The sequence below is a fragment of the Acanthopagrus latus genome, chromosome 20 (genome assembly GCF_904848185.1).
Source record: "Acanthopagrus latus isolate v.2019 chromosome 20, fAcaLat1.1, whole genome shotgun sequence".
NCBI lineage: Eukaryota > Metazoa > Chordata > Actinopteri > Spariformes > Sparidae > Acanthopagrus > Acanthopagrus latus.
In genome coordinates, this window is record NC_051058.1 from 17132193 (window position 1) to 17147199 (window position 15007).

Below are 15007 nucleotides of genomic sequence, written 5' to 3' on the forward strand. Positions count from 1 at the left end.
GTCAAGTCACACAAATATTAAAGCGACAGTTGGTAATTTATGCTAGAAGAAATTATGTTATGTTATGAAAATCTCTAGACACCCTGACAGCAATCAATAAACTGATAATTCAGACGAATAAAAGAAAAAGATACAGAAACAGAAACATCTCCCTGCTGGCCGGCGAGAGCTACGGGGCCAGTGGCACACTGGCTGGATACTTTCTGGTGTCCACAGTCACCCCAGCTTAAAATATCATATATTTTTATGAAAGTATTAAACAAATATATGTTCTCCATAAAAACATTATCATTAAACATTAAAAATATAATTTTATGTCTCTTTTTATGTACAACTGGCCTCAATCCCTCCATTACTGCTCCCACCTGCTGAATATTTTATGTTTATTGTTTGTCATCGGATTTTATCCACAACACTGTTCGATTTTTAACCTGCTTACTTGTTCATTATGCGCACTATTTAACTGTGTATTTGCTTTGTGCGCCTCATTAAACATTGAAATTCAGCACAAACTGACCAGTGCCAGCACAAAGAAGTTAAAAGGACACTCCACCGATGTAGATGCTTTTTCGTGATGCTTTTTAGATAAAATAGATACAGCAAAGCAAGATGTATTGTCTTTTCTGTTCCCTGCATTCTTCTTCCTTGTTATAACCTTCCGCCTACATTACCTGTAATGCATTTTAACCAAAGCCAGTTCAGTCGGAGATTCAGATGTGTTAAACTAGCAGCAGCTGATGTACTTGAGGCTGCTAGCCACAAGCAGGTATGAGGTCACACCCCCAGATTTACGACGAAATTTGTGCAGCTCCCTCTGAAGCTACATAAAACTTTTATACAACCCCGACTGGTAACAGGTCTTAGCATCATGATTGGGTGTAAAAGGAGCCCTCTTCATTTCAGTTCAGTCAAATTTCTACATGGGCTCGGGAACACTTCATAAAACTGTTGTCTGACAGTTGTCTTTAGTTTTCTAATAACTCTAGCCACTTCTGATCAACCCACATCATTTTATAGTTGCCAGGCTTAAGTCAACAACTCCTGGATATGCTGCAGTGCAAGTCAAAAGTCGATACGTCTGAGTTGGTATCCCCGACTTCCAGTCTAAATGCGTCTCAGTGTTTGTGCCTGCAGCAAACGGATGTTTGTGTGGCAAGTCTGTGAACTTCAAGAGCCACTGCAGCAGCAGATTTAAGCGTTAGGGGCACTTAAAAAGAGACAGGAAGAGAAGGTTAGTGCTGCTTGCTTACAGAGACTCCTATTAAGCATAAATCAACTGGAATGATGATGGCAACCACAAAGTTGTTGTTACAGCACGCTTCACAGCACAAACAGTGCGTGAAGTGAAAAGGGATGAAAGGGTAAAGGTAATTGTTCGCTATGTGTGCCACCATACATCTGCGATGTCCTCCGTGCCGGGCTTGGTGGATCTCGGACTTGGACGCCTGTTCAACTGCGCTTTTCCCCGTCGGAGGTCCTTATTTTCCTCATTACAAGTGCAATGGATCGCTTAAAGCCCGGCCACTTCCACGTACCGATGCAAAATAACTCGGTTGAACGGATTGTTAGGCATCAAGCCCCATAAACTAGGACCTTAATAACAAAACTGTATCCTTGCCTGCCAAGTCACATTCGCCCTGAAGCATTTCTCTCTCCTCCTCCTCCTCCTCAGGACAAAGGCAACATTAGAGTAGTGTTTAATGTTGGCACTGATGACATCAACATCGAGGAGAGCTCCAAGTTTGTCAACGATGGGAAGTACCACATAATTCGGTTCACCCGCAGCGGAGGCAATGCGACCCTCCAACTGGACGACCTGCCAGTCATAGAGCGTTACCCCTCAGGTAGGCCCTGCCCCGCCCACAGAAGCCCAACCCACCTGGCCACCACAGCACTGCCTGTCCTGGGACAGAGCTAACTACACCTTAGGCCAAATCAACCCACCTCCTGATTGATTGTTCCTATCAATGTTTATATTTAAACACTGAAGGTTGAGAAATTTAATTGCAGCTTTGTTTTATGTTATTGTGTTTGAAATGAAATATGTGTGATCTGATATGAAACATGACTTTTTAAACCTTAAAATGAGATATATTTATTACAATAGCTTGTATAGTAGCCAGCTATGTCATGTTAGGCCTGTTAAATAGTGTTAAAGGTAATTTATGAAAATAGTCAATTAGTCAGGTTGTTTTTCTCACCATAAAAGATTATAATAATAACAGTTGGTGCATTTTTGGTCAAACAATAATTTAAAAACATGTCATATTGTGAGTTAAATGTTTAACTAGAGTGAAAAAATAAGAAAAAAAGTGTAAAAGTGTATTTTGTTGAACATAGTCTTTGTTTTTACATTTGTTGTTTTTTCATATATAAAGTGGTAATCTTAGGTAGCAGTCTTTAACACAATGAGACAGCTGATAGCTAAAATGCTAAATGCTAGTTGTTGTGAGGTGTGTGTGAGGGTTCTTCCTATATGTATGTAACTCTAAACTCAGTCAGTCATATAGACAGTATGTGGCAGCTGTAACATTATTTCCCTGTGCTCTTGCAGATGTTAACCCCTGAAATGTCTCTTTAAATTAAACCCAATGAACAGAGAGTAAGAGTCCGCTCACTGGAAACATAGTGAATTCAGCTCCTCATCAAGCATACCTTAACGCAGTGACATGCTAACAATGAGCAGACCATTACTTTCTTTTCATTGCTGTTCTTTTTGTATCCAGCTCCTGTACCACGTTTGGATGTGCGTAATTACTACTGTGTTTTCATCTCTAAATTAAAGGCAACATTGATAACGAGCGCCTGGCCATCGCCAGACAGCGAATCCCCTATCGGCTCGGTCGAGTAGTTGACGATTGGCTACTCGACAAAGGTAAAAACCCTGATTAAAATTCCTTAAAACTTTCAGCTTTAAAAAATACAATTTGAAGACAGTTGAATATACTTTATTGTGCACCATCAACTAACATCTAAAAATCTAAATCCATAACTAAGTATTTAAAAGTTGGGCAGCTGTAGTGTGTAATACTGTGTAAACTGTAGTGCCTGTGAACGTATCTTGTTAGTGTGTATCTGATAATATCAGGTTAAAGGGACGATGGAGAGATTTAAATGTGAATAAATCAGAAAATAGAAAAAGAAGTACTGATAAAAGATGCTTTATTAAGACTGGTAAATAATTTTGTCTGTTATCAAATTGTAAACGATAAAGCATTTACTAAAGATTATATGTTGAAAAACAAATTTTTGTAATCAAATTAAAATGCATGAAAAGTATTGCGACATGTAAGAATTATGTAAATTTGTAAATGACTTAATAGAGCAATGCTTTTTATTCCTTTTTTTGAAAAAAATGTAAAAGTTTTCCTCCTAAACTCCAGCAGAGCTCCTTAAATTAGCCTCTAGTCCCTTTAACAGTGAGCAGTGCTAGAGCTTATAACCTGTGCATGCTTCATAGGGCTGTTACAACAGTTCTCTAGATCTCTGTCTCTCTGTCTGCCTGTCTGTTGCTCCTTCAAATACAATGTCGTGCCGCACAGCCATCACCACAGCAGCCATCTGTCAGCCCCGTCTTCTCAGGGCCCTCTGACTCCTCTCATCTGCTGCCTCTTCCTCCTCCCTTCTGTTCTCTCCCTCTTCATCCTCCTCCTCGACTTCTCTTCACCCCCCTCTGCCTCTTCTTCGCTCTCTCAGTCTCAGCCCTCTCCACGGTTCTCCACGGCTTCGATTTTTGCTCTTGCCATGCTTAATCTATCCCATCCTTTCACCATGGCTTGGGGGTGGTGAATTGTGTAACACTCAAACACTCTTGTGTGTGTATGTATGCGCGTGTGTGACCACCGGTACGTATGTGTGTGTGGCTGTATTCTGCGTGTGTCCGTCCGCCTTCCTTCCTGGTGCACCTGTGCGTGTTTGGTGTGTGTGCGTGTGTTTGTGTACGTGTGTGTGCATGCAGGTCGCCAGCTGACCATCTTCAACAGCCAGACGACGGTGCGCGTGGGCGGAGGCGAGCGAGGCTCAGCCATGTTCCAGGGTCAGCTGTCCGGCCTCTACTACAACGGGCTCCGCATCCTCAACATGGCCGCCGAGGGGCACCCACACATCAGGGTGGAGGGCAGCGCGAGGCTGGTCGGCGACATGCCGTCCTCCTCTATCACCCCGCAGTCCAGCGCAGCAGCTGGAGGCAACCGCTCTGACTCCGCCCCCTCCATCAGTGACATCACAACCACCACAGCCACCAACAGGAAACAAGGCGCCACACAGCAGGTTTGTGTGCATTAAAGAACTCACTAAATCCTTCCTGCGTGTGGTCACAGATTGACTCGCATGTAATGCCTCAGATATCTTGTACATGTTTCCTATCGGCCCTCCTTTTGGTGTGACAATGGGTAATTAAAAAGTGTTAATTCGCTTTGATAAGTTTCTTTTTCGGAATCAGTAAGAGGATTAGCAAGCACAGAGCCCACTAATCAAGGACTCGAGGATTGCAAGATATGTCTGGAGGAGTGGGATTGTTTTAAACTCCACTCAAGGCAAGGCAAGTTTATTTATGTCGCATATTCTGTACACAAAGACGACTCAAGCTGTATCAAAACCAGAAAAGCAGAAGCTCTTAAAAGAATGGATCAGAGTAATTTAGGAAAAAACATTTTGAAATAAATTACAAAGAGAAGTAGAGGGTAGTTCTAAGTAGAAGGTGGAGAATAATGACTGCTCAAGATTCAGTCAAAGGCAGAGGAGTTATTTTTAGGGCCTCAGGCCACTGGGATACTCCGACATCAAAGTTTAAAACCTTGATTTAAAAGTCTTATATCACTTTGCTCCAGCTCGTGGGAGCAGGAGAACTAAATAAGGCTTTAATCACTGGTTTAGGAATTTATGAAATGAAAGAGCAGATTTCTGAAAAGTCGACTCATTACTTTAATGAGAAGCAAGAACGTCTCATCTCACAGAGCCAATCACAATAATACACAACACATAAATATAAAATGACTTTAACCTTCACCTGATGTTTTCTTGTTTCTGTTGAGGTGAGTCCAGTTAATTTTATCTACATAGCACCACATTAGGGATCAACCGATGCAGATTATAAGTAATCAAGTGGACCAAAAACAAGTGTGTAATAATTTGGAAACCACATACATTTGCAGTAAAAATAATAAATGTTTCAAATGTAACTAATTACAGTGTACTTAAATAGTTTACTTGAGCATTTCCATTTTCATGTAACTTTATATTACCACTTCATTATACTTATCTGATACCTTTAGTTACTAGTAACAGATTCTCCACTGCTGAAAGGTTTTGTTACTTGTGACATGTGACCAGGGTCGTGGTCACGTAATAAAAAACCTCAGCTGAGAGTCTCCACGACATTTTGTCATTCACGGGTGAGCTGCTTCATGGTGCATTCATGTGCACCATGTAAACTCCAACTTCTACTTCACTTTGTGTTGTAAAGCGTCTGGGCGCTGACCTTGGATGTAAAGGCCCTGACACACCAGGCCGACGGTCAGTGAGCATCTGTGGCTCTAGTTGGCACTGGACAGCTCTTGTTGGTGGCTTTTGGCTTTGTCCTTATTTCTCTCCTCAACCTCTTCACGAGGGCCATTTGCAACTTTTTATCAGACATATTCTCGATTAGAAGCAGCTACATTAGAGGGAGTGGTGTCAAAAGATGCTTGTATTTCCATTTTACACAGGCAGCCTTGTTAGTTGTCGGCTGTAGTCTTTGGGGTGTGTTCAACATTAAAGGATTTCTTATTCTGATTCTGATTCTGATTCTGATACTGAAATGGCCACCAGCGTTGTTTTAAATGTGAGAATGTTGATTGTCCCATGTTGTATTATGAAGGCTTATGTATGTCATTCTTTTTAGTTCCCCCCCACAGCCTTTTTTATGGTCAGATGTTAAAGTCAGAGCAATATCCCATTTCTTTTCTATGTAGGCAGCTTTTCAAAGTCTATAAAAATCTCAACAAATCGTATCTCTTCACCAAATCAGAACAAAATTTGTCTCATGGCGCTTTTTATTCAGAGAGTCTATACACTTTAACTAACAGAGTTCCAGCGTTCCCTAAAGAGCAAGTATTTGCTCCGTATCAAATCTGACATCTAAATCAAATGTTAAGAAGACAGAGCCAGAAACGTCAATACACCGCTCACATATAATTTTTCTGCTCCAGCGGATCCACATGAATGGATTAGATGACGAACTCCTGACTAAGTGGCCCCTACCCGTTAAATTATAGGGGGAGAAATGTTTGTGTTAATGGAGGCCGTAATAGCTTTTCCATAACACGCGTCTTGTAAACTGATGCAAATGGGACTCTACAGTAGAAATGTGTAAGTGTTACTGAGGCGTATTTATAGTGGATCTGACTGCAGAGTCGATGCTAATGTCAGAGGATACATTATCAGCGCCACAGACTCTTTTGTTCAGATCACTAGTGAGATGTTGTCAGGCTCTTTGTGGGCGTTTGTGTGTGCTGCAGTTCTTCTTCTGTGTTATAAAACTGTGCCCGCCTGCCTGCCGCACTGAGAAAATACTTTTTTTTTCCCCTCTCTCTCTCTCTCTCTTCATCCCGATGATACAAGTTGCCATGGAGATAGTGAGCCCCACTACCCCTGCTGCTCGCTTGCTCTCTCCCATTCCAGTCTCCCATAGAGAATAGCTCCTCTGTGTATCAACCGCCAGCTGTTTCAGACATAAATAATAGAACGCAGAGAGCTGTGAGCTAAGCCTCAGGCATCAATAATGGATATGAGAGGAGGATGGATGGTGCTGCGGAGTGACAGCGTTGTCACAGTGGCTTGTTTTCACACTTTACCTCTCAATCTGTCCCAGTTGGGGTATTTTAACCAAACTATTCCTGCTCTCACCCTATGCTGATGACAGCGCTAAATCTGGGGTTGCAGAGTGGTGTGCACTGGAGTCAATATCACTGTATGAGAACTAGGTCAGACCCGCTATATGCTCAACATGCTGCAGAATGTGTGTGCGTGTGTGTTTGCCAGAAAGTCGAAATCGCCCCTGCTGGCCCCCAAACTCTCTCCGTGTGTTTGTCTTATTTAAGAAGGATCTACAGCATCTCCATTGAGGCTGCCTAGTGTTGCCTGGCAACCAAACCTGGCCTCAACCGGTGCACACATGCGATGTAGAGGCGAACACACACGCGCGTGTACGCGAGAGCACACACACAAACGCTCAGGTTGATTGAGAACAATAGGCTTGAATTGCAGCACGTTGCATCAGAGGAGGGGCAGTGAGGGATGTCTTCCACAGGGGCGTCGGGTCCAAGAAATGTATCGATTTTCACGCGCACGCCGGAGTTCGGGGTGCGTGTTGATCTGCCTAAGTCGCCCCGCGGGTTTACTCCTACGGTTAGTTTCTTTTTGTGCAGCAAGAAGGTGTTACGTGCCTCCTCTTGAAGTCCACAGTTTATTGAATTTTTTTTTTTTTTTTTTTTTCCCTGTTGAAAAAGTGGAAGAGATTAATAATGCATGACAGCCGAGCACCAGAGAGGAGAAGCAAGGGAGAGATTCGGTGAGAGTGTGTGTGTGTGTGTGTGTGTGTGTGTGTGTGTGTGTGTGTGTGTGTGTGTGTGTGTGTGTGTGTGTGTGTTTATGCTAGAGGCTGCTCTGAGTCACAGAGCTTCGAGTTTGGTTTTTGATGTTTGGTATCTGTCTGTGTGTCTGTGTGCATGTTCGTGTGCGCTCAGGTGTATGTGGGTACCTGTGTTTGATGGCAAGACTGATAGAAGAAAAACCCGAGGCTCACAGCAGCGCTCCGATTGGCTCCCAGGAATCAGCTGACCCAGACACTTCCACTCTGAATATCTATCTCTCATTCGCTCCCATCCTCCCTCCCTGTCTGTTTTTTTTTTCTCTTCCTCTTCTTCTTCGCTCCTCTCTGCACATCTTTCACATCTTTTTCTCCCTCCTTGCCCTCCCTCCGCCTGCTATCCATCTTCTGGAGATACTTTCTCCCTCCTCCCTTGCTTCACTTTTCTCTTTTCCTTTCTTCTCACTCTTCTTTGCTCTCTCTCTCCCTCCATATCTTTCCATATTTACCCGTCACTCCCCCCCACCCCTCCTCCTCTCCTCTCCCTCCCTCCACCCTCTCTCTCAGTGGTTGAGCTTCAGTGATAGGCTGTTAATGCAGGCGGTGTATGACTCTATCTCACCATCTGCAGTAGTGGAGCTAGCTTCTCTCCTCTCTCGTCAGGATCTATTCATCAGCCTGCCAACTTCCAGCCTGTGTGTCTGTCTAACTGTGTCTAAATAGAACCAGAGACCAATGGAGCACGTTTGGCTATTATAGAGCTCGTGTATGTGCACGCGTGTTTGATTTTTAATTTTTTTTTCCAGTTGTGAAAGTAGCAGACAAGCTGTTGAATCTTCTGCAAGAGTGTGTGTGGACAGAGTGCAGCTACTATGTGTGAACTAGGCAGTCAGGGAGGCATGGACGGTCGTTGGCACTGTTCGGCTGCTCAGGTAGAGATTTTGCTCTTTCGGCATGCTCACACTTCCTTTGTCTTTGCTCTCTTTCTGTGCGTGCATCTGTGTCCATGATTATGTCAGCATGCTCCGTTAATAAGACTGTGAAAAGATGGGGGACAAAGAAGGGGTGGGGGGGTGCAGAAGGAGGGGCAGAGGTCCCTTTAGTAAAACTTCTGCAGTTCATTGATGTGATTTAAGTTTGGCATGTCTCAACTTTCCTCTCGTGTTCATTGTTTCCTGTGCGATAGGTGGATCAATAGTCCAATTGACACTTTCCCTGCTTGAATGGGGTTGATCAGCTGACAAGGGGGGGGGGGGGTCACAGATCAGAGGAGGGGCCTTGGCAAATGCACTTGTCTGCTTTTGTTTTGGCTGGGATCAGGATTCAAAACAGGTTCCCGCGGAGGGCACATAGGTGTCTCCGGATCGATAATCAGGCATGGTGGCTTGACATTGATCGCTGACAGTCAGGGGGGTGATGTGTTTCCTACCGGCTGATTGGTTCTTGTGCTATTTGGATCCTGGCAAAGGCAGTGAGGCTTATTGACTGGCTGGATTCCAGAGGCTAAGCTCACCCTAGCAGCATTTGACAGCCCAATGGGCAGAACTGATTGGAAAGGCAGTGGAGGAAAGAGACGGAGTCAAGCTTCAATAACCTAATGTATGTTTCAGGGCAAACTATACCCACAGTAGACTTGTCAGGACCACGACCACACCATGCAAGACCGGTGTGGGCTGCTTCAGACGAATAAACTAAGTGCTTCTCTAACCTTATGTAATCTTACAAAGACGAGGAGGAGAGGAAGTAGAGAAACCAAGGACAGAGAGGAAGCTTAATGAATTCCAGTTTGAAATACTGCCTGTAGGTTTTAGCTGAGACATCATCGACCACTTAGCACTTTGATTTGGTTCAGAATCTCTTCTGGTCCGGTTGTAATCTGCCTCTAGAGCTCTTGTCTTTTATAGCTGCTGCTGCTGCTCTGTCCTTTTATTCTGTGGGTTACTAACATCTACTGCAATGCATCACAATCCAATTTTAATTTAGTGCTGGCACTGAGCGCCCAGTGTGGTTAAATCACACACACACATACACACACACACACACACACACACACACACACGTTCATATCTCTCATGCCGGAGCGCCATGGCGGGCGATGTTTAACAGTGGTTCATGAATATGCGGAGGACATTAGCACGGTGTTAAGTAAAGACCGCAGCACTTTGAAGTCCTCCTCCTCTTTCTCTCCTCTGTTTTCTTTTCTCTCTCTTTTTCCCCAATTGGCTTCTCCTAAAATCTATCCATCTATCTTTTCATTCCTCTTTTTTCTTCCCCCCCCCCCCCCCACACACACACACACTCTGGCTGGAATGGCAAATCAATGCACAGGTCCCCGCTGAGGGTGCACACTCCTTTTCCCTTTTTTTTTCCCCTTTTATTTATTTATTTTTTATTCCCCATCATTTTTAACAGCCTGAACTTAGAGTTGCCATGGCAACAAGAGGAGCAGGGATGGAGAGGAAGAAGGGCTCCTTTTCCATAGAGAGGGAGCGGAGCGCGGAGAGAAAAGAGCAGTGGTTGAGATGTTAGGTTAGATTTGTCAGGTTAGAGGCTGGATGTAAGTGGGTTATTGGCAAGGTGCTTATGGAGAGGTGTTAAGTAAAGGAGATTTAAATGAGCCCTGAAGTGTTTAGTTGGAATACTTAATGAAATCTGAAGGGTGGGGGGGAGAAAAAGTGTTTTTTATTCCTCCTCACTGCGCATTCTCCACAACACATATCAGCACCAGCCAATATCAGATGGAGAGAAGAACAGGAGGAGGTGTGGAAGAGGAGAGAAAAAGAGGGGGAGGGTCAAGAGAGTAGGAGATGATAACTGGCTTTCCCCTTGTGGTTTTAAACAGGATTCAGTGTTCCTCTCCTCCCTCCTCCTTTCTTCTTCTCTCGATTTGGCCGCCTGCCATCGCTGGGGGCCGTAATAGGCAAAAGTGTTTGTGGCAAACTGGAGAACGGGTGGGCGATGGATTTTGTGCTGTAGAAAATAAACAGAAGGGGTGGAGGACAGGCTGTTTCTTTCTTGGAGATGTTGTGGTTGATAGTGAGTTTGTGTCTATATATATGTGAGTTTTTTCTGGTTTTTCCTCTCTCCACAGTCGGCAGACGACCTGCTGGTGGCGTCGGCTGAGTGTCCCAGTGATGACGAAGACATTGACCCCTGTGACCCCAGTTCAGGTAAGATGAAACGGTCACCACCCGCTCTGAACGACTGCCAGATCTGAGTATCGCATTCTCTACCACGTCCGCTACATACAACAACACCACTCGGACAAACCACCTGCCGAACTGCAGTACAACTTATATATGTCAAGTTTATTTTTCAAACACAACAACCAAAGACAACAAACCATCAAATAAACACTATCTAGATAAAAAGGTTAAGAATTCACGAATTCAATAGACAATTTCATAAAACATATTATGTAAATATGTATAAGTGGGTGCCCCTACTTTATGGGCTGGGTAGAAAAAGAGTAAGGCACACCACTTCACACCATCATTTCTACAGCTCACACACATGCTTGAAACACACAGGAGAACCAAAAGGGAAATAAAACGAAAATATAGTACAATAAACTAGAGCCTGACCAACATATTGGTTGGCTGATATTACATCAGTATCGGCCCATACGTTGTCCGATATGCGCTGATACGAAACTTCAGTTTTTTAGACACAATGCTTAAAAACATAACATGATTCATAATTATATAGTTCCTGTTAACGTTTACTATTTCAGGGCAGTGATGTTATTTCAGATAGCACATTTTACTGTGAAGCTGTAATATCCATTATATATATTTGCCCGTGGAGTTTGTTGCAAGAATTTTTCATATATCGGTATCAGAACTTTTTACGACATCCGCATGAATATCCTTCAGGCTCTATAAGACACCACCACATATAATATTAGATTGTACATGGGAGATGGAACATAGACAAATATTTGCGAGGTCTTAAAAGCTAGAGCTAGACAATAAGCATAAGTAATCATGATCATAAACAAACATGACAAATTACTGGTTTTACAGCAGTTCTATTTGTGGTTTTTATCCAAGTGGTGTTGCCGTACCTAACTGTCCAACACATCGGACGTCAAGCAGTTACAGCCCCCCGCCGACTCCACACATCACGCTGCCTTTCCAACTTTTCTTTTTTTTTTCCATGTGTCTCCACATTCAGCGTCACTTTTCCTGCCACTTTGTCGCTCGCTGTGATGAATTTTTCATTTCCACTTGGGTTTCTGCCTCAAGGCATTACCTAACACTCTCCATCCGCTCCCGCAATCTCAGTCTCCATCTCCTCCCTCACCTTCCCTTCCCTTATCCCTTTACAGTCATCCTTTCTTCTTCTCTTCCCTCCCTCACCTCATCTCCATCCAGCTCCGAGAATTCACATGCAAATTCTTTCGCCGACAATCTTTTAATACGATGTCGTATATCACAGTCCGGCAGCCCTGGCTGCCTGTGCATGTCATAAAGTGTCAAATGTATGTAATAAAAATTGATATAATGTGCACCTGTGCTCCGGCCCTCCTCTCAACACGCTGTAATGTAATCTGTTTACACATTATGTGATAATACAGAAACAGCTTTGGCTCTGAGCTGCAGCCTTCCCTCGCCAGCTTGTAGAATTATGCAAAATGCATGTCAACTAATTCATCATGATGATGCATTGTATTTCCTTGCTCCAGCTCTCCACCCATCAACTTGACATGCAGTACAAATTAATAATGCATGCAGTAAACTGTAACGTAACATCACGTGCCTCCTCTCTCCCTTCACAGCCCGCCCTCCCATACCGGATGTGAAGGTGTTCCCGGGTCCGTCCGAGGTGGTGCGGGAGAGCAGCAGCACCACGGGCATGGTGGTGGGCATCGTGGCGGCCGCGGCCCTCTGCATCCTCATCCTCCTCTACGCCATGTACAAGTACCGCAACCGCGACGAGGGCTCGTACCACGTGGATGAGAGCCGCAACTACATCAGCAACTCGGCCACGCAGCCCAACGGCAGCGCCAAGGACAAGCCGCTGGGCATCGCCAAGATCTCCAAGAACAAGAAGAACAAAGACAAGGAGTACTACGTCTGAGGCGGAAGACGTCTGACACACAGACATATACGCATACACCTTTATATATAACGGTATATGTACATAAATAGATATATTCTAAAAAAAAAAAAAAAAACACACACACACACACTCTGACATAGACATGCTGATGTTAATGTTTACTCTCAAATAATCACACCTGCACACATGCTGGCAAGCACATTCAAGCACACACACATACATTGAAGCACAAACATACACACAGACACACACACACACACACACAGACTGGCCCAAGGGCGAGGACCCTTATTGTACAGTATTTACCAATGAGAAGAGCCTCAGAGAGAGGCTCGTTTTATGAACATAAACACCATTCCAAATGATTTAAAGAAGCACCAGTTCAACTCCCAGTCAAGAACCATTTTGGGGCCAGCACGATTAAAAGAGACCAGTGAACTCCCCCTGCCACAGACGGACCTCTCCTGTTGGACTCAAAGAGGTCGAGGAAGACTTTCAGCGAAGCACATGGCAGACTGAGTTGAGCGAGAGGGCAGAGCACGAGAACAAAGATGATTTAGAAAAAAAAGCACTAAGTGTCTCTTCCAAGCTTCTTGGCCTTCCTCCCTGTTAGCAGACGGGACTCGACGAAGCACGGGGGACGCCGGGGAAACAAGCACACCGACGGGACAGAAAATCAGGGTGTAGCCAGAGACGATGAATTACGAGCGAGTGAGCGGAGGCAGGGCTGGTGTCGTTAATAAAATGAACGGGCTGTAGAGCTGATGTTTTACAGCAACGCTGTAAATCACAAAGGGTGGAATCAGCGGATATTTTTCCTGGACAGGATACTTGAGACTTCAGATGCTACCTACAGACACTGCGGTGTCACACACACACACACACACACAATGCACACACACTAAAAATATAAACACATGCAGACATACATGTACCTGCAATGCTAAAGACCCACCATATCTTCATAAGACTGAAGACTACACAAGAAGACAATGGTGCAAATGACAAAGACCATTATGATAATTGTTATGGCAATGATACTGATGAATATGAAGAACATTTGGGCAGTATAGACTCTTTGGGGAAGGGAGGGGGGGTCTTATTGCACGTGAATTATCTTACTCCGTGTGATTTATACTGCGTTGAAACTCCAGAGGTTACACCGTGACGCACCACCATCATAAACTTACCACCTTGGCTTGAAGTATTCCTAAATAAAAAAAATAATGGTTTTCAGTGTGTGGGATCCGAAAAACGATTTTAATCAAATCCTCATCGACAAAAAGTGTGACCATCTCGAGTGTTACTGCATGCCTGAGTCTCCGAGCTGTGCTGTGAAAGTGGCGGCGTGTCCCGCGAAGTCCAGAGGTGGTAGGTTTGTTTGTTTGTTTGTTTGTTCAGAGGAGGAGGAGGAGTGATGGGTGATGGGGTGTTGTTGCGGGTTGCGATGTAACTCCAGTGCAACGCCTGGATGTGTGCGCCCACCACAGGCCACGTTCCTGTTTTCTAGCCTGATGTCTTATAGGCCACACCCACTATACCTGCTCTAATCGACCACCTTTTATAGCAAAAACCAGCCGAGGAAAAGAATCAAAAACAGATCAAATAAATGTTACCATGTGTTGCTAATAGATAGAAAAAGTCCAGTTCCTGACGCCATTGGCTTTGCGACAACTTGAGTTGCTTTTCATCGGCTCCCCCTTTTCTCTCCTCGCGTCCTTTTGTCTTCATGCTATTGGTTGACTGATTTATCAATACTCGTGGCTCGGCCAACGCGGGACAGACGGATGGGTTTTCCGATTTGGGCTACAGCATAATTATCTGTTTATGGACTTGTCCGTAGCCCTCCACAGCTGAAGAATTGTAGCTCCACGATATATATATATCAATACAAGCAGTGCCATGACATGAACAAGCCCCCTCTAGTTCTTCCAAGCAACCAGTCAGATGCATGCAAAATGACAAGAGAGGACACGAAAAGGACTGTGTGTGAGATTTCAAAGTATAATGTCAAAATTAACTGAACATATTCCCGTATTCTCTCCGTCCTTAACTGGCCTTTCTGACCTCCTTTTTCCGTTTTTTCCCCCTCGTTAAGTACGTTTCCCCTCTCTGCCCTCCGTGTCTATCGCTTTCTTTTCCCTCTCTCTCTCTCTCTCTGTTGTGTTGCCATCTGAAACAAAAAGGAGGCGTCTCAAACCAATGGGATTCTACATCTAGGTGTTCATTAACCATGTTTATTTTCTATATGTACAATTTTTCTACAGTATTTACTTTTATTTTTATTGTTACGGTTCTTTGATGAACATAAAGTGGAAATTTATTATGAAAAATAGTTTTGAAGATTAACGAGTAAATAAAATATTACCCAAGTGA

The 15007-nt window shown here is 44.0% G+C and overlaps 1 protein-coding gene across 16 annotated transcripts in view; it reads left to right on the forward strand.

Moving 5' to 3' along the window:
* The window catches only part of nrxn1a (neurexin 1a), a 67616-nt gene extending 52609 nt beyond the window's left edge, over positions 1-15007 (forward strand). For 10 of the 16 annotated variants that reach the window (XM_037081489.1, XM_037081484.1, XM_037081487.1 and 7 more), the window contains 5 exons: positions 1673-1844; positions 2786-2875; positions 3959-4269; positions 10659-10737; positions 12348-15007. In XM_037081489.1, the coding sequence (XP_036937384.1) occupies positions 1673-1844; positions 2786-2875; positions 3959-4269; positions 10659-10737; positions 12348-12649 (954 nt within the window). In that variant the 3' untranslated portion in view covers positions 12650-15007. The remainder of the gene's footprint in view (positions 1-1672; positions 1845-2785; positions 2876-3958; positions 4270-10658; positions 10738-12347) is intronic. The other 6 variants (XM_037081494.1, XM_037081493.1, XM_037081500.1 and 3 more) reach the window with 1 other exon arrangement.